Source organism: Achroia grisella, unplaced genomic scaffold (genome assembly GCF_030625045.1).
Source record: "Achroia grisella isolate CSIRO2021 unplaced genomic scaffold, CSIRO_AGI_Agris_v1 utg1174, whole genome shotgun sequence".
Taxonomy (NCBI): domain Eukaryota; kingdom Metazoa; phylum Arthropoda; class Insecta; order Lepidoptera; family Pyralidae; genus Achroia; species Achroia grisella.
In genome coordinates this window covers 2,921,569-2,942,727 of record NW_026712590.1, presented here as the reverse complement: position 1 = coordinate 2,942,727, position 21,159 = coordinate 2,921,569, and the positions used below count along the sequence as shown (strand labels likewise).

Sequence of the window (21,159 nt, the reverse complement as noted above, 5' to 3'; positions counted from 1 at the left end):
CAAATACAGTGGTAGACTCGCTTCCTGAAGAGCACCGATAACTTCTATTGCCTGGTTATGAAGGTATAAATAAAAGATATGTAAGGTGAAGGGGCAGTGGACCAGGTATATCAGCCGAGTCAGTAATAGATGGAGCAGAAAATTTATGGAGTGAAGCGCAAGTCGTACGTGGGCTTTACTCTATAAATTTTCTGTCGGGTTTCCTGCAAGATCGACCGAAGACATCAAGAAGATGGCCGAGAGTGGATGGATGCGGACGGTGGAAGATTGTTGCACATGGTGGGAGGCCATGGAAAAGGCCTAAATCCATATGTAGATAAATGTAGCTGAAACGATGAATGAATGATGATGAAATAAAAGGACTTAGGCTTTCATAATAATATTTATTAACAAAAACATAAAGTATTGAAATAAATTACTATTTACTATAACATTGTTTTAAATATCTAATGTACGTTTTAATAAAATCTCTTTTCAATCTAATATTGTCTAACTAGCGTATACAAACAAATTTGATCTGCTTAAGACTTCCACGTCCTAATAAATCACAATATTTTTGTTATATGCCGCTAAAAGTAAGAGAAAGAGTACGAGAACGTTTATTATCTCACAGGAATAGAGTTACAACGGATTTTCCTGTCAATTATTTTTTAGTGAAGCTGCACTAAAGGTAAACAAAATTATGATATAGAATACACATCTTGATATGTTTATTGAGGAAAATTAACGACATTAAACAAATTTTATGGTAGATAAGATATATTATTTTACTTCAGAAAATAGTAAAGTATCTAGAGTAGGTATTTTATATCGGCCTTCAAAAATGACCTCGTTTAAAACTCTTTTATTTTAAGTTAAGGTAAATTTGTACGAAATTTAGCATTATGTAAATTATGTTAACTCTATTTGTAGATCTATAATTAATATTGTATGTATATAGTTCTTTGGACCAAATGTAAGATCAAGTAACATTCAATATATATTGTAATAATTTACCGATGCAAGTCTTTCGGGAATACAATTCTATTAAATTACTCATACCATTAATTTAATATTTAAATAATTTCGAGATATTGATTTATTTTGTATATGATTAACACTTTATTTGCACACGAGTCTTTTAGTATACTAAAAAAAGCTGTAACTCCAAACCGTAGAACTTGGCACAACGCACAATGTCGTAAAATCATAAAAAATAAAAAAAAATAATGAAAACTCTTCAAATAAGAAATCATTTTTTTTATAAATATAGCAATAACTAACAAAAATATACATTTATTATATGATTTCTCATTCAAATTATTTTCATTTTGCATCTTACAAACTAGCTATGCTTACATTTACTATGGCATTTTAATTTTTTAATTTCGTTTCTCGTGCATAAATTTACAATCAATTTCAAAGCATATAATTGAATAAATAATAAAGAGTCTTCGCTTTGGTGGTAAAAGTAACACCGCATGTGGTATATAAAAAAAAATAAAGAATTTGATTAGCAAAAATAATACTTATTACTCTAACATATGACTGAAAGTTGGCTGTCTTCACAGGGAGTCAAACTCTGATACATCGCTCGTCTGAAATGCAAATTAATAATCAATTAGAAATAAATATATTCGTTAGTTGTTTTATCGCGACGTTGCCTGAAAACGAATACATTATTCTATGTGCTAGTATAGTGATTTATCTATGATATATGTTATTTATGATCATTACTCTTTGTAATGATGATAAAAAATGTATAATAGTACGAAACTTATTAACATTCCAGTTTTTATGTATTATCAATGTGTGCATACATCATTGTTGTTACTTGTATATTAAACCTTATTTGTACAGTGCATTGTGTAAGATATGTATACAACACAAATTATACAGTGGAATAGTGCAAAATTGTTAAGAGAGAGAGATACCATATTTGTATATCGAATATCAAAGCTTTACAATTTAATGATATATATATAATACATAACCTATTCGGAAATCACTTTTAGTTCTTTATACTCGTATATATATAAAATATGCGAGTCTATCTGTGACTATAGTTATATATTCCTATAATATAAAATATATATCTCTATATAAAATATAAATCTCGTCTGTACATTACCACTTGTAGAAGTAATTGTACAAACTTGTAGAGTTAAGTCATGGAATTGCTTTAAGTAGTAGATGTTACTATTTGTATGTTTGTCTGTGTCAAAGATGAAAGTATTTGTGTGTATGCCTGTGTGAAGAGATACCCACAAGATCCGGTTTATAGAGGTGCACGTGCGGCAAGAGGAAGGTAGAGCCGAGGTCGCGTTCTGCCATTGTGTTTGCCTCCTGGGTGCAATAGTTAGTTATTTACAACGTATTATTTCTAATATTTATAACAATAATTAGTAAAAATCACGATGTAATAAAAATAAAACGTAGATAAACATGCCAAGTGATACATTACCACCAATATTGCATCAAAATATGGTGTAATTATATACTACAGATTCAGTAGACTAAGTAAATTAGTATAGCTTATAAAAAATAAGAAAATATTTTATTATTTTCTATATGCTATATTAGTTTTTAAACTAACATCCGCCTGTAATTTCACGGTCATATCCCACCTTTCAACCTAAATATAGCCTGCAAAGCAAGCTATTTGGTGGCTGAAATAAATGAGACTGAGGTACCCACGCATACAAAATAGTTCATGCAACGCCTGCGTGCTGTTAGAAAGAGGTAAAGTTTGTGAGGTTGAAGGGATTTCTGGATCTACTGAATCGATTTGAAAAATTCCATTACAATTAGACAGCCAAGTATTTTCAAGTTACATAGTGTTGAGAAACTCTTTTAATATTAATATATTAAAACATTATTTTAAATATATTAAATATAAAACAAAATTCTATAAATGTCACCTTACTGTCTCTACTGTTACCATTAAAATATACATCTTATTATAAATTATTTTATAACAAATTTGACATTTTTATCTATGACCAAAGGTGGGGACAATGTGAACCAGACAAAGTTGTGTGGGTCAGATAATTTGATATAAAGTATATTACCTGATGAGTGAGTCGTGTGGAAGAGGCAGCTCTACCGGTGCTTGCCGGCAGGGTGCCTCCGATGGACCGCGCCTCCGACAATGTCCTGTCAATAGCATAATATATTATTACTCTATATACTAATTACTGTATATATACTTAATAATAATATAATAAATCTTAAAGCATCGATTATACAGCATGATTTCGCCTCCAATCATCCAGTACTGATCATGTATGAGCACCAGTGGATTTGTAGGATGAGCGTCATCAGGTCAATATCTCGAAAGTTGAAATCGCTATCGTTCTAAAATTATTTAAGAGCTGCATGTGGATATTCTAAATTAATTAACCTGCAAACGTGTTAATTTGGGAAAAGCTAATAGATCTGGCCAAATGGTGGCAAATCTAATCTGTCCAAACTTTACCAGTTTGAGCTTCGACGCCGTTTGATTGACACATTGGTTAACCTGAAAGACTTTATGGCGTGCGCGTGTACCCAATAAAATAATATAAAAAATATTTTAAGAATTGACTTACAGTTCTCCGATGCGTCTTTCAGCGTCTGTCCATTCAGACATGATGTCTTCTTGACTGAAATAATGTTATAGAAACATTTATTATATCTGTATAAATATATTATATTTATATACATTAATAATAATAAATATACATAGATATTGTTTAGTTATTTATATAATATATAGTATTATTGTCACAGTTAGCTGGTTGAAAATGCCACATGGCATTAAACTCGCCTTTTATTCACTTTATATTAGTAATAAAGAATAAAAAAATAGCTGTAAGTTATATGCTAATATGGTGGTAGACATATTTTACCTATAAGACTTCCTAAGGGTACCGAACCTTGACAACTCCGTCTCTAGATCCGCTTTGTGGATTGATGATATATCATCCCTCTCCTCCTTCATCATGCTCTCGTCTGGTCTAATGGTTGTTGATACCTTAAAACCAGCCGATACTAATGCACCTGTGGAATAAAAATGGTAAATTTTAATAATTTTATTGTAGCGCAGTGGTATCACCTCACTACTGTAGCGTTATTAAATATATCTCAGAACAATTCACACAGCGCCATCTAGACCCACGTTAAGCTAGGTAAAGCTTGTGTTATGGGTACTAGATAACTGATACATATACATAGATATTTTTTTTGTAAATACATACATATTATACATAGAAACACCCAGACCGATACAAACAATCATACTCATGAATACAAATGTTTGTGTCGTGCGAGGAATCGAACCCGCGACCGTCGGTGGTAAGGCGGTGTGCTAGACCGCTAGACCACCGAGGTCGTCAAATTATATATGATGTAATGAGGTGTCACTACATAATGTATTATTTATTGTAGAGTCCAGGTAGTGAGTATATAGGTGAAATAATTGTACTATTTATTATATATTAGTAAGTTTATTAGATAGTGTGCTACATGGCTTATTAGTAACGCGTCCATTCGACGTGGATACCGTAAACTGTTTTACACTGAACGTAAATGTATGCTAGTGGAGACGTAAACTAATGGAAGGGTCTCAAGTGTTAACAGAAATACATACAAGTATATATATATAACACAATTTTAAAAACGAAGAATACTATACTTATCGCAATATATCTCGAGATAGGAGTGCAGTAGTTAATGCATAGGCTTATTTAGTAGCCATAACACTGGGAGAGTTTGATGTGAAAATTTTGGGTTTTGCTCGATTTATGTATTTTTAACAAATAAGTAATGCTATTTTACTCATTAAGTAATGTATTTTCATTATAGATTTAATTTTTTTTTTATATCTGTAATATAATAATATGTGTATAATAGTAATCTACTGTTAAGGACTCTGGATAGATGTATACCTAACAAAACTTGAGGAAATCATAGGTAATGGTTAATATATCAAATATTTTTTTAATGTTTCACAACCTCTGTAATCTTAACACATCGCTTTACTACCGATGGTCGCGGGTTCGACGACGCAAACATCATCATTCATGAGTATAATTGTTTATATTAGTCTGGGTGTTTTCTATGTATTTACAAAAAAATGCATGTAAGCATTTCTATCAGTTGTCTAGTACGCATAACGTAGGCTCTACTTAGCTTGGGACTTATTATTTATTACCTTTTTAATTTATTTATTCATTTATTTCAGGCAACTAGGCCCATATTATAAATACCTTATAGACTAACATACATATAATATAATATTTAAAAACCAATACAACGATATTGTCTGTGTGATCACGGCACTGAAGACGGCAATCTGCCACGGTAGCGCCGATACACCACACCTTTCGGCCAGTAGTCCTCTTTCATGAAGGTGGGCAGCAATTAATTAATTAATGTTGCACTCACCTTGTTTGTTGTGTCTGTCCTTATTGCCACTGTATGAACTCTCCACGCTGTGTTTTCTTCTCATCTGTGATACATTATTCAATTATAATTATATAATTCAAATTACTTAGTTACATTACTATTGTGATAATTTACTTACGTGTACCATAAAATTTATTTAATTTAATTTTCATTATTACTCATATCATTATTCTTACGTACTTATCACTATTTGCAATTATGGGACACATCATTAATTGTTTTTGTTAGCCTAAGTAAAATTATCTTATGTAAGTCCCAAGGTCGTATTGAAATATTTGCTTTCAGCATTAAGGCCGCCTTGTTGTATTTATACAAATATATTTAATTTACTATTTAAATATCTTCTATTATTTCATATGCTATCTATCTATGATTGTTTTAAAAATAGCTAAATATGAAAATCTCTATTCATTATTTTTATATTATATAAAAGTTATAGATTTGTAATAAATGTGTTCATTTATTTTAGGCTACTAATAGCTCATATATACTAACATACATATAAATTAATATATACAATATATAATTGTCTGTGTGGTCACGGCGCTGATGACGGCAATCTGCTAGGGTAGCGCCGATACACAAATATTTCAATCAATGTAACAAAACTACATGAAGTGGCAAATATTGTTTGCACGCAATAAAATATTTTTTTTTTATATATTATATTATATTAGATAAAATTTAAATATATAATGATAATAAAATTATTCATTGACTTTATAGTAAGATATTAAAAAAATCGTAGACTTTCAATTGTGCAATTACGTTTACATTTCAAAATTCTCAAGTTCTTTACATTTCTGACGTGATATTTCTTACCTCATCATTAGAAGGGTTAACTGCTCCTGATTCCAAATAACTGATGAGTTTAGCTTCGTTACTCAGTTCTAAACTCTTCTTCCTAGATATGTTCTCGCGACTGAAAAGAAATGTTTTATTTTATATCTATTAATTAAATATCTATGTTATATTTTTGTTCAATGTTTATTTCTTATATACAAATGGTATATGTAACATCTGTAAATATTTGTTAGTTCAGCTATTATAGTTCCAAACGGTTCTATCCCTCTTCTTTTTTCTGTATCTATTATTACTAACAGAAGAATAAAATAAAGATAATAGTGGCACTGTTACAGCCACTAAAACTTTGACATATGTATTTACTTCTACTATAATATTGTGGGATGGCGGGTTTTAGTATTGGGGAATATTAATAATTTTTGTCACGACCTATTCAATTTTCGTCTCCTGGAAATCATCGTAACGAGTGTACTACAACAAAATAATGTGACTTCATCTTATCATCCTCCACTGGTGCCCCACCACCATATACAAGGTTTTCCTGCGCATATACCTGCACTAGACAATTTCCCGTTTTCATGTACATTTGCTTATTTTATAAAAGAAAAAATGTATTTCATATTTCAGCTTCCAGGACTATTTCAGCCGCCAAATAGATTGATTGTGGCTTTGTAAGCTGAGTTTCAGTTGTAGGATAGTATTATGTAGTGAATTTACATTTTAGACTTCAGGATCAGCAAAGCATGAATGGTATCATGGAAGTAATATGAATGGTAACACAGCATGTTATTCCGTGATACCATTCACGGAAGTAACGTTAATGGTAACAATGCATGAATGATATCACGGAAGTAACATTAATGGTAACAATGCATTAATGGTATCACGGAAGTAACATTAATGGTAACAATGCGTGAATGGTATCACGGAAGTAACATTAATGGTAACAATGCATGAATGGTATCACGAAAATAATATTAATGGTAACAATGCGTGAATGGTATCACGGAAGTAACATTAATGGTAACAATGCATGAATGGTATCACGAAAATAATATTAATGGTAACAATGCGTGAATGGTATCACGGAAGTAACATTAATGGTAACAATGCATGAATGGTATCACGTGTTGTGCATGTATATAGGCGACGGTTACAACTTCCTATCAGGTGGAATGTCAGCTGCTTTACCATTTAAGTACATTAAAAAAAAACAAATGTTCATACCTGTCGTGGTGTGCATGTAGCCGAGCCCTGGGAATCATAACAGCTGGTGCGGGGGGCGGCGGGGGGTCATGAGCTGGTGGTTCAGACATTATGCATTTCTTACTGGATGAGGGACGCTGGAAAATAATACAAATATATCTAATAATTATAATAACATAATCGAACTCGCGACCATCGGAAGTAAAGCGGTGTGGTAAACCGCTAGATCACCATCATATTTAACTATTACCATCAATTTAATCTACATTCCTTTACATTAATAATCCATCCAATTCAATCCATTTTCTTAATACAATCTATCCTCTTCAAATTTCATATAAATATGTGGAGCAGTTTATCCTGAAAATATTACTAACAGACAGAGAAACTTTCGTATTTATATTATTATTACTGATTCAATGATAAAATTATTTTTGCTACGTAAATTGTGATGACTTTTAGGTACCTAAGCTTTGTTGAAATCCAGAATATGAACATATTATATAAAACTGGACGTAATATATCTCAGTAAAAAAAAATACCTTGACTGGCATATAAGGTAGAGAAACATTTTGTATACTAGAAGAATCCCCCGTTTCTCCTCGTTCACTGATTAGAGCGCGACGGTCCGCACGTTGCTTTGAAGGCATTGCCCCCTGAAAAATATTAAATATATTATTTTTTTAATAATTGTATAATATTGTAATATAGATAAATCTCCCGGATTTACCTGTGTGATTGATTACACTATCATTTGCAACATCTAATAAACCTATTATAAATTATTCTATTAAAATTAGATAATATTATATCAGGGGAAGGGGATTATTGGTCAGGTTAAACTCCACGGGGTCCCCCTGGAAAGCATCGTGATAATTTGTCATTTGCCAATTTAATTGACTTGACCTCATGTCTATTTTATAATCCTCCATCGCTGCCCGCCGGCATAAAACGTTAGCGCAGGCGGGTGCATCAATCCATTATCAATGATATATGTATATGGTACTAGATAACTGATAAAATATATAGTTTTTTCCGTAAATACATCCATATTATACACAGAAAACACCCAGACCGATACAAATAATCGCACTCATAAATACAAATGTTTGTGCCGTGCGAGAAATCGAACCCGCTACCATCGCAAGTAAGGTGGTATAATAAACCTCTATACCACCTGTTAATACTCATAGTATTAACATCGCACATGCTGCCATGACGCGCTGGTCATCCTACTGCGGCTGTGCGCCGTCCGTATATTTTGAATCTGTGGCGCATTGCGTTTGCGCGGGACAACTAACTACAGAATGACTTTATCTGCAGACATTCTTCTAAACTATTGTACTTCTGATAACTAATTTTTTTATACCGTTCTTCATTACTTTTTTTTATCTGTCTCTAAATTACTTTTATTACAATAAAATACTTATACACAACAAAACTGGCATATAAATAAAGCCGTTCACATGAGATTACCTGGTGTAAACTGGGCATATTCTGTATACAAGCAACAATGGAGCGCTGCTCGGGTCGTGGTCGCTTGGAGCAGGCCACCACCGCGCAGACCGCCAGCACCACCGACAGCACCGCTCCAGCCACCACCAGGGAGATCAGCACCACTGCAATTCGAAGATTATACTATATAGGACCAGCTATGCTACGCTGTGTCTGACTGGAAGAGATCTTAGAGTCAATCCTACCTTAGTTCACATTGTTTTTAATATATTTAGGAGACGACCCTCTAAACCAAAGTTTCCAAAATTTTTAGAGCCTTGTCCCACCTTAGTCTTTCTAAAATTCTTATGACCCCCTCCCTTCCCTATGTAACGTACATAATTAATAAATAAATAAAATAAAAAGCCTTTATTGCTATACTAATATTTTTACATTTGGTTAATATTATTATCGATAAACGGTACAGCTTGTCTTCCGACATAGGCCTCCTCTAAAGATTTCCATTCTGTCCTGTCCTTTGCTTTACGAGTCAACGTACATAATTAATAATCTTTAAAAAATCAATTGTTCATTTAAGAAACTTAAATAATAGGTTTTAAGAAGAAATCTTTAGGAAACTGTTAATGAAACAATAAGTAAATTTTGAAAAATAGATAATAAAAAAAAATCCATATCATTTTAATAGAATTCGAATTGCCCTCCTTAATAATCAAATTTCCCCCTGTGGGTCGTGGGCCCCACATTGGGAAACACTGCTCTAAACGGAAGTTACAATATATTAACTTAGGTAATACTTCGGAATGGCAACGCAAGAAGATTTCAGGGGTGCCACGTAACGATATCTGAAATATCTTCATGTATATAGGCAACGTTCGCCTTACCAACCAAGTGAGTAGTCAGTTTTATACCATACAGGTTATTTAAAAAAATGTCCTAGCAAAATATATCTTAAATACATACCTTTAAGGTTTATTTGACAAGAACTTCCAGCATACCACTGGAAGCATTCACATATGACCCGTCTGTCATCACGCGAGTAGCAGGCACCGTGATAATTGCAACGCTCGCAGCCAACTGGTTCCGCTGAAATATTAATAATTTAGCAATTAAAGCAAAATGCCAAAGGACAACCTGACCACAACAAAATGTTGACGTCAACACATAAATATATTACAGATATGGTAAAAAAATAAAAAAATGTTCAGTATTCTAGTACCTTTTATAATTTGTTATTGTTCATAAAAAAAATCGCATTACTCTAACGCTGTTGGCCGTAGCTGGCCTTTACAACTTCACCAGATGGGGCGGGATAGTGCAGATGGCACACCAAGCCCGTAAAAGGACTTATGGAGCGGTCAACTCCCGGAGGTCAACTCCCGCCTGACGGATACGCCTTTAGTCTAAGGCCACCGCTAGGTTCGAACCTCAGCTCAGCCCCTCGTAATTTCGATCCGCATTTGAATTGGACGGGGGCGGGGAATCGATCGAAGGGGGTTATATTAGAAGCATGGTATCGTAGGATGAATGGTAGTATACCACAGGCGTTGCACGTATACGTAATGTCCGTCATTCATGTATATACCACTTACCATCAGGTGGAGCTTCAGCTTGTTCCTAATCGTTTATTAAATTTCATTAGTAACTCACCAGAACAAATCCTTCCAGGATATAATGTGTTCACGCTAAGATCTGCATAACCTTCCAGACAGCTGCAAGTGTATGTACCACGGAGATTGAAGCACTGAGCATGCTCGGAACAGTCGTGGAATTGACCACTAACACATTCATCAAAATCTGTAAACACAATATAAAGTCCTTAATATATCGGTTATATATTAAAAATTTCAAAAATTCAGTTGTTTCTTGCCAGTTCTTCTTAATGGAATCTGTATAAAGAATTAAACGATAGGGAAAAAATATTAATACAAAAAATTTTACGTACATAAATGGCTAATGTCCATGATTTTTTATTTGATTTGATCTGATTTATTATAAAAGATAAAAAGTATATTCTATCTATCTATCTGCGCGCTAGTAAATGGAGACGTACCACTGACATCCAGCCTGTCTACCAATTCCCCGGCGGCGTGGACATCAGTACCACCCAAGCTGTAGTTGTTATTCCTTAGGTACTTCTCGATGACCTCTTTCAGGCGACTTTCGTGAGCGTTGTCTGAGAGCTGTAATTGTGATATTAAATCATGTTATTATGATAATAAATCATATTATTGTGATATAAAATCAGGTTTAATATCACAATAACATGGTTTATTTATCGTCAATTTAAAAGTGATATATTTTGCTAAAATATAATTATGACATATAATTTGAAATAATAAAGGCTCTGATTTATTATATGAGATATTTCTAATTTGACAATTACAATATTTGGAATCAGTTAGACAAAATCACAAATTAAATATTTGTACCTTTGTATTAGTCTTCGGAAGGAAACACTAACTAATACTGAAAGAAATAATCGGAGAATGGCGCTAGATTGGCCCCTTCCCATGTTGATAAGCAATACTTGACATACCCACATTTTGCTCAGTATATTTGACTCCGTTGCAGGGAGTCAAATATACTAAGCAAAATGTAGGGGTCTTGTATACTAATTTTTGTTTTTTATATCAGTGTTATCTTCACCAGGCTCAATCAGTCTGATATTAAATTGTGTATATAGTTTTATTTAGTCCCAAAAGATTTGAACCAAGTCCATTGATAGGCAAAGACTCTCTCACTTTATTTATTGTTATTAATTAAAATAAAAGTGTATGAAATCACAAACATCACCTGTACATAGAAGTCGTTCATAACTCCTTGATATATATCTCCGGTTTCTGCCTTCATCTGCACAGGAGAGAAGCCTGTGATATGAACACCATGGAATACATCCCTGAGATCCGATTGCATCACCATCCTGTTGATTCCTTCGTGAGTTGCAACAGCTAACGCGTGGTATTGTTTACTGGAGTTATCGGATAGACTTTGATGGAATGTAAGTCTTTTGTTGCCTTGCGATCCTAGAGCCAACTTCACTGAATATGTATATGTAGCTAAAATAAGACATTAAGTAAATTATATATTACTTATTAAATTTATGTACCGAGGTAGATTTTGTACAGAGTCATCTCTTCCATTGTTGGACTCGGTAGGCCAGCAGTTTAGCACACCGTCGTAATTCCGATAGGTACGTTACTTTTATATATATATATATATTATGTATGTAACTCAAGCTCTACTTAACTAGGGACTAGATGGTGCTATATGAATTGTACAGGGTTGTTATTATTATGCCGGCAAGCAGATATCTTTGCAAGGGTACTAATTACAAAAGTAAAAATATGGCAACATTATCCATAGCCCTTAAGAATATCTCATAAAGGTCCTCACAACGTCACATGAAGATAATAAGTAATCCTATATTATAGCTAATAAATAAACCCAACTTACGTTTACATGGTCTATCAGGGAACATCCTGGCAAATCCAGGTCTGCATACACATTTCATGATTCCATCAATTCGCTGACAACGTTCATTTCTTGACGCTTTGCAGTCTGGCTGACATTCCTTGCCGAAGGCTAATCCTGCATAATATAATACAAATATTTATTTTTAACCTAAACTAGATGTTACACCTGTGCCGTAGGTTGTTTTAATGTTGTAACTTATGTATTTGTTTTAATTAAGAATTAGAATCTGACGTAAGACTTACCAGGTGGATTCACATTTGATGTTTCTAAGTATGGTGTTCCTGCCAGAAGTATTTCACCAAACAGCACCTGAGACACACCGTTGCTATTTACTTGCTCATTTCTAGTAATTCCATCATAATCTCCAGTATCTACATCATTACTAATTGGGGGAGAGTGACCGCCATTTTGAGATTTATTCATGACGACGAAGAAGGTATCATTATCTCCCTCGGATTCAGCATCTATTTTTTGTACATTTTCTGTCGTACCAAGGTCTTTAATTATGAGATTGTCATTTTCTTCTGAAGACATAGTTATATCATCCAAAGGCAATTTAGTATTTGTATTGGTTTCTAGAACAGAAGTAGGTTCAACCAACACAGGTATATGTTTAGTTACAGTTTCAATGATAGTAGTCGGCTGCACTTGAGTATGAACTTCAGTAACAACATCAACTATTGTAGATGTCTGAGTATTAGTTAAAACCAGTGTCTGTGTTACTGCTCCCTCTGAGAGGCTTACAAGACTAGTCTTTGTGTGAGTAACCGTCAAAGTATGGGTTAGGTTTACGTAACCTATACTTGACACTGTTCTAGGTGGTTCGGATAAGGTTTTCGTAAGAGTGATAACTGTTGTTTTAAATTCTGTTTTAGTTGGTATGATTTCATCCGAAATTTTTATCTCATTTCCGGCATGATGTGTTGGTTTTACACTTGATAATATTTGGCCTAAAGTATCTTTCGTACCTGGTAATTCACTTGCTTTGTTTGATAAATCAGTTTCTTGGACTAATGACGTCGTTGGTAAAGTACTATCCTTAAGAACTTCTGTTGGTGTTATAAAATCATCATCAATTGTAGATTCAGAACTCTCTATAATACTAATAGATGATGTAGGCAATCTTGAAGGTATTACTGGTCTTGTAACTTTTTTCACAGAGGACTGTCTTGTTGGATATAAAATTTCTGGACGTGAAAATGTTCTTGTAGGCTTAATTATGTTTATTGTTGGTTTAGAAGATATCCTGTAGATACTTGTAGTAGTAGATTTTTTATCACTATGCCGTACTGGGTATGGCTTACGAGTTCTGTTTCTGTTTCCTAATGGCATGATTATTACTTTATTAGTAGATGAGTCTTCTTGGCTCGATTCATTACCAATAGAATCGATACTTTGTTCAGAGCTCGTTGATATTTGAGTAGTAAATTCTGTATTATGATCATTAGAAGTGGATAGGCTATGCTCTGTAGCCGGCTTTTCTGAACTTTTATCAATATGTTCAAATGACGTTAATTCACTTTCAAATGAATGTTCATCTTTCGTGAAAGATACGTCTGACACATCTGCTACCTTCATTGTTTCTTTGATAGCAGGGAATTGAATAGAAGTGGGTGCAAAATTAAAGCTTGAAGAAAAGTCTACACCAGATGATGTTAACCAACCTGAAGAAATAGGCGTCGGAAATACTACATTTGATGTGTTAGGAGGATCTATAATTTCACTTATGGTATTGCTGGTCTTTGCAGGAGTTTCTCTTGGTGGTGGTAATAATTGGGATGATGGTTGATCGTGGCTGAATATTGGTCGACGGACATTGTTGAGAATATCAAACGCTGGTCTATATGTAGAAATTTCATCTCTATGTATTGGTTTTCTTGTTGGTTTTTGTGTTGGTATTCTGGGAGGCAAAGTTCTCTGAGGCTTATTTCTATACGGTGGTGGTGTACGATTAGGAATAATAGGCCTCGAAGTTGAAGGCATTCTAGTAGGTGGTCTAATCACAGATGGTATTCTTGGCGGTGGGGGGCTCATACCCATAATCAATTCATCATTTGTAGAAGGTCTAAAATTGTAATCCATAGTTGGGGGCGGTGGTGACAAATCGATTATTTCATTCGATGTCTTATTTACTTTCAAACTTTCCGGCACTGTAAATGACGGTAAGGTTGTTTTTTCATGAATTTTCTCAACAATTAATGGCTTTTTGTCTTTAATTTGAACTGTAGATGTAATAATGTTGGATTCATTTGCTATACGCGTTGTATTTGGACGTGTAAAGCTGGTTCTTATTGGTTTTTTATATTTATTGTCAGGATGTGTGTGATGATATAGTGGTTTGTGTGTTGAAGATGGTCGGTTAAATACATTAGTAATTTCTTCGCCCATATTTAAATCAAAATTGTCTTCATATGATATATTAGTAGCATTCTCCATTAATTGATTGATTTGCCAGTGTGGTTGTTGTAATTGATGATCTAATGTCGACATTGTGTTTATTGTAAATGGTTTAGGTTTCATATAAGAACTGTCATCATAAACAGTTATAGGCTTTATAGTATTTGATTGGAAAGTGTTTATATTACTATTGTTCTTGAACGGCTTTTCTGTTTGTGTACCTGGATTAAAATCTACAAATTGTACATGTTTCTCTTTAGTGTCTTTTGGTTGTTCAAAAACTTCATGTTGTAATAATGTGATGTCAGTTGTAGATGTAGATACATTATTTATTTCACTTGATGAGCTTACAATAGGCACTTTCATTGATTCTAAACTAATTTCACCTTCAAAATCACCAATATTATCAGATTCCTCTTCACCGTCATAGATTTCATCAGAATTCTCATATACTGGATTTGATTTTGTAGTAGTAGTTTTGATTTTAATTGTTGTCGTTTCGTCACTATTATCTCTTATAGGTATATCGTATGCAGGTTGTTTAATATTATCTAAATTTGACGGTATAAAGTTTGGATATTTATAAGGATTAGAAGTAGTAGGTATAGGTGTTCCATAAAATGGTCCCTCAGTTTCAGTTTTGGTAAATGGTTTACCTATATTGAAATTTGAAAGTGAAGCTGATGTATCTTGAGACCAATAACCAGGCGGTTTTCCTACACTTGATATTTTTTGACCAAATTCTGGCCTACTATCAGTATTAACATTATTTGATAGAGGAATTATTTTTCTTGTTGTTACTTCGCTATTGATGTTATTTTTATTTATAACGTTATTATTGTGAACAGCACTAGAATACCATCCATGAGAATTGGTTGGTACATTCGGAATAAGTTTTGCTGGACGTCGTTGATCCGAGATTAGAGTATTAACTGAATATTCAGTTACTATCTTCTCGCCATTGTATATATTCGCTACAGTTGTATATTCGTTTATCATCGGGAAATTAGCATGGCTATTAAGAGACGGCTCAAAAGATGGCACTATGTTTTGAGACGGTTTTGCAACATTATTGTTTAGTTTGTAAATTCCTAAATTATTACTTTGTTGTTTTAGTCCATTTTTGCCAACTGTACTGATATTCCATCTATTATCTCCACTTGAAAGTTCTATGGGTATATGGGGACGCTTGTCATAAACAATTTCAGGTTTTTTATTTTCTTGCAAACTATAACCTTCGGAAGGTACATCTTCCACTGTAATTGCAAAATTAGTTCCGATTGGTATATTAGTATCTGCAATATCAGTATTAGATAAAGAACCAATGGCAACTGGGACACTTGACCCAATGACTTGTCCTTCGTTTACATTATTTGCTATATTAGTTGCGGTATTAAGAGTAACAGTATAAGATGCATCCGTTTTATATAAATTATTTGTTATTATCGATTTATTTTCACTATTTGGATTTGGAATAACTGAATAAGAATTATGAACTTCTCCTGTGTTGGTGTCTGTATGTTTTTCTCCTTGAACATTGTTTATAGGTATATTATTTTTATAAGGATTCTCATGCGCTGGCCGTGGAGGTGGTATATGTATTGTATATGTCGGGGTTGGTTTGCTGTTTGGTGCTTGAGCTGCGAAGTATATCTCAGATGTTACTTTGGGTGGCTGTTGTTCTGGTGTTATTTTCGGTATTGGGTGCTGTATATTGAAAAATACTTTCATATCTTGTACTGGCTTGGTATGTACTATAGGTCGCTGGTTATAAGGTTTATTATTATTATATATATTTTCCTGGTTTGAATGTAATTTTGGAGGTGGAGGTGGTACTGCCAAATAATTTTCATATTCTTTATCTATGATTTCTTTGCCATCTTTAATTTTATCGTTTCCTTTATGATGGTTATATTTTTCAAATTCTCCATTTATTGGATTGTAAATATCAGGATCGTACGACGTTATTTGTGGTCCAAATTGAACATGAGCTTCTTGATTGCTAGTTGGAGGTGGAATTTTGTTTACATTAATAGGACGATTCTCGTCCCGCCATTTTGACTTTAAATCATTTCTGAATGGTTGTTCTTTATGGAACGGTGGAATACTAGGCTTATAAGATTCCAAAGGATATCGTATATTTGTATTCGTAATGAATTGTTTATTATTATTCGGTGCAACATTATGTACATTAGTCATTTGCGGTGCATCTATGCTAAAACTTCCAAAATAACCAGGTTCTGGATAAGGTAAAGGATCATCAACATAATCTCCTGTTTTATGTGGTTCTGAAGAGCCGGCAAATACTAGCGCGGTTGAGCTTCCATGAGGTATTAAAACATTGGCTACCCTTGAAGGTTGAATATCCACTAAAAATGGCTTACCGGAGTCGGAACTAGGAGATACAGCATATTCGCCATCTGTTTTTACTCTTGTATTAATTATTTCAGATGAACTTGGACTATTATCAAATATATCCTTATCTTTATTCTCTTTTTGGGATATAAAATCAGTATGTTGGTTTAGTGACCCCTTATTAGGATTTCCTAGTGAAGGAATGTAATCAAGGAATGCGGGCCTGCCATGATTTCCTAATATAGTATTTGTAGTTTTTATGTGTTCTGTTTTCATTATATTATCTGGTAGATGTACATTTTGGGGTATGTGAATTGGTATTTTAGTCTGAACTTGAGAACTATGATGACTAATAGGTGACTGAGGTTGACGAAAAATATTTCTGTTTGGTTTAGATTTAATTTTTGGTAGATCTGGTGGCCTCAAATCAAAAGAATCGTCTACTTTAGTAGTTAATGAAGCTTGTTCACTATTTGGCCTCTCTTTAATTAAGTACTCTTCATTACCTGCTACAAAACTGTCAATAGGTGGTGGATGAACAGGATTGTGTAATTTAATTCCACTGGCAGCCAAGGTTAACGGCCCGCCTACTGCTGGCTTTCCTACTATTACATCTGAATGAGCTGTAATTATTTCACCAGGGCTAATGGGTATGCCGCCATTGACAAGAGGGCTTTCATGAATAATTTTAGGTGGGACGATGTGCGATTTAGGTTGCTTGTGTTCTGTAGCCCACGCCAAATTCTGATGTAATGTTGCATTTGAGAAAATTACTTGTGATTCTGAAGTTTCCAATTCATCCACTGGGATGTATATAGGAAAATCGTTCTGTTTAAATTCAACATCGCTGTCTACTCGTTTGTTAACGTTATAAGCGGTTAATTTTTCTACTGGTTTAACTGTTGTAGTCGTGGTTTTATTTATCTCTTGACGTTTTATAAAACCACCTGTCATTTTTTCTATAACTGGCGCTAACTGTGATAGACCTTTGATACCTAAGGATCCTAATTTTAATAAATCTGCAACAACAAATTTATTTTTGTTCGGTTTTTGAGGCTTGTCCGGTTTAATTTTGTCATGATTTTTATTTACGACTTTATTTTTAGGCGGTGCAGGAGCTTGCTCATTTGTCAATAACTCACTTTCCTCTATAGAACTTGTATCTTTTTCTTCTGAATAATCATTAATGACTTCAGTATATTTTTCAACGATTCTGTCTGTCGGTGCCAAATGTGAACTGCTTTCGAATTCATAAGGACCATATTGAGTTTTTACATTAAGAGATTCCTTATTTGTTGGTCTGAAATCTATTTTTGTAGCCCCATATTTAGATGTTTTTATTCCAAATTTAGAACTACTTGGTAAAATTCCATCGATATGGGTATATTTAGTTTTTAATCCTTCTGTCTTAGTATTCGAACAAGAACAAGTTGTGCATGAAATATGACCAATTTCTGACGGTTGTATTATATCAAAATTATTTTCAGTTTCGGTATCTATTCTTTTATCAATTTTAGGAAAATTACTTGGATATATGTTACTTGGAGCTGTTGGTTGAATTGTCTTCACTTCCATGTATTTAGTCTGCAAATAGATAAAATTAATTTTATTATTAACGTAATATAATTTAACCGAAACATAATTTTATATGTAAAATTAGTTTTGTTTTTATGGAGTTAAATTATGTAAATATTTCAGGAAGGTAGAATCGGAAAAATATGGATGGCTTTTATACATCGTAATATTTTACCATTACAATTACTAAAGGTATGGTCGAAGCAGGGGCTTATTTGTAACCGGAGATACCTCGAATGGGGCCTGTTCTTTAAAGGGTAATTAATCAATAATTTCAAAGACTGTTAGCCAGTAGGATTTCGGTTACACCAGGAGATGAACCTTCAACCCGGGGTCATATTCTTACTTTTGTCGGCTTAAATTCTGCTAGTGCATCTGAAGCATAAAGATTAGTCAACGATTCAGTGGTTACAACTGAAACTATTGTTTCAAAAGTTGATATAGCACTTCGTTTGTTCTGCACAACTGTTGTCAGATAAGTGTATGTGGTCATACACGTCTTGATAATATAGTTATGCTGCATGAGTTGATGAAGTGGAAACATAGCACTCATTTGTTGATGGTTGATAACAGTGGCAACGGCTGATGATAGCAGTGACTGTTTAGGCGGTGATGACGTACTGATATGATGATGCGATGTTTTCAATGGAGTAACGTGCATGAACTTAAATTTTCGCTAAAAAGTAGAAACTTATATGAGATATTTATAGAATGGTATGTAGCTATGATGTTATGTAAAATGAGTACATTACAATGAATTATACAATTGTTATATCGAATAAGATCTGATTATGATAGTGATTTGGCTTCGATTATGATATTAGCCCAAATTGGTGAATATCAACTAAAATTGAAGAATTTATATCCCATAAAGTATATGGTCAAAAAACAACCCTTTTTATTAATACAAACAATGTAAGATCACTTTGTTCGTAAACAAATGAAACAAGAAAATATGTCCTGAAATAAATGCACTCCGAATATATGATTACAAAAAGCTTTTTAATTTCATATACAATGTATAGATACCGTTACTTTCAAAATAATGACAAATTAACTTACATATACTGCGGTAAAAGAAACTGTTCTAGTTTATCTTCAATTTTACCCAATGCCAATTAAATTTACAATTGCCACTATGCCTGAATTAGTAGTTTACATATTTTCAAGGCCGTTTAATTTAGGATCATCAGAATTTTATTTAACAAAAGAACCATAAGCCATGTTACCTGCTCCTGTTTCCCATCAGAATTTTTGTCTTTTACCAGTACTTCCACGCCGTTGGACATGATCCTGGTTGCCAGATTCTTCATTTTTCTGTCATCCTCCTCGAGTATAGGCCGACTGATGTGATCCATGTCTCTGCCTGGTCTCCAAGGTGTATTATCGTATACAATACCGTTTGTATTGAAAGCTGGAATATTAAATTAATTTGATTATTTTTTGTTCCGCAAAAATAATTGCTAAATAAAAGACATACTGAGAATGACGGATAAAATGTTTCAATTTATAACATTAATTTAAATAATTTAGTATAATATCTGTTTTATGGAAAAAAATATTTTATTTTATTATCAATTTAAAAAATATATATTATTAATCGGTAATTAAATAAGATATTTTACATTACAAATAATTATAATAATGACTTTAATAGATGTTATGTGTATCAGAGATTACTTTGACAAATAATAAATAGAAAATGCAACGTACCCACAATATTAACTTTGATTTTCAACAAAGAGTTTATTTACACTAATTAAAATAAGTTACTGAATTTATAATAAACGTATTGACTAGCTATTGTCTGCGCTATACCGTATACGTTAGCGGGTTACCAGTGGAGGATGATAAGACGAGTACCAGGTCATGTCAGGTAGACCAACGTAGAAATTCACCAGGTATTTATCACGATGGTTTCAAGGGGGAACCATCGTGATAAATACGTGGAGTTGACCTCCATGGTAACATGGTGGCCTATCAATCTACCATAAATTGATAGCAATAGGAATATTATTCCATATTGCTAACAATTATCTTACCCCCATGATTATCTATTGTAATACCGAAGTATTGGCGTGCAGAAGCATTTACAGCCACAGTTGATATCTGTAACAGTGCATTATTAGTTCTACAATAGTTAGGTTAGTATGTAACAACTGTTGGCGTAATTAATTATTTTAATATTAATTTTATACTGACCGTTGTCTACACAAACATATATCAATAGTAATATCAATAGTAGTATCAATGTCATCAGCATCATTGTTTATCTCTATGTATAATTCCATTATACACATTATAATAAAATCCCGTGAAAAAATATAAGAATTAGATTAATATAGTATTTAATTTAAAAAAACATAACTATGTTCTTATTTTATGTATTAAGAAGATTCTTGTAAATTTTATAGTAAAAATTATTAAATAATAATAAATTATGCTAAACAAACAATGCTAACGCGG

At 33.1% G+C, this 21,159-nt stretch overlaps 1 protein-coding gene across 1 annotated transcript in view; it reads right to left on the bottom strand.

Moving 5' to 3' along the window:
• Window positions 1–1,035: 1,035 nt before the first annotated feature.
• The window catches only part of LOC131852175 (mucin-2), a 122,371-nt gene continuing 102,247 nt past the window's right edge, over window positions 1,036–21,159 (bottom strand). The window contains exons 3-19 of the mRNA XM_059202817.1: window positions 19,923–20,107; window positions 12,609–18,702; window positions 12,346–12,474; window positions 11,686–11,948; window positions 10,943–11,072; window positions 10,540–10,686; window positions 9,853–9,975; window positions 8,914–9,056; window positions 7,980–8,093; window positions 7,459–7,574; window positions 6,250–6,349; window positions 5,407–5,470; window positions 3,870–4,020; window positions 3,570–3,623; window positions 3,051–3,135; window positions 2,248–2,325; window positions 1,036–1,577 (exon numbers count right to left, since the gene is read on the bottom strand). Of these exons, the coding sequence (XP_059058800.1) occupies window positions 1,545–1,577; window positions 2,248–2,325; window positions 3,051–3,135; window positions 3,570–3,623; window positions 3,870–4,020; window positions 5,407–5,470; window positions 6,250–6,349; window positions 7,459–7,574; window positions 7,980–8,093; window positions 8,914–9,056; window positions 9,853–9,975; window positions 10,540–10,686; window positions 10,943–11,072; window positions 11,686–11,948; window positions 12,346–12,474; window positions 12,609–18,702; window positions 19,923–20,107 (8,009 nt within the window). The 3' untranslated portion in view covers window positions 1,036–1,544. The remainder of the gene's footprint in view (window positions 1,578–2,247; window positions 2,326–3,050; window positions 3,136–3,569; window positions 3,624–3,869; window positions 4,021–5,406; window positions 5,471–6,249; window positions 6,350–7,458; window positions 7,575–7,979; window positions 8,094–8,913; window positions 9,057–9,852; window positions 9,976–10,539; window positions 10,687–10,942; window positions 11,073–11,685; window positions 11,949–12,345; window positions 12,475–12,608; window positions 18,703–19,922; window positions 20,108–21,159) is intronic.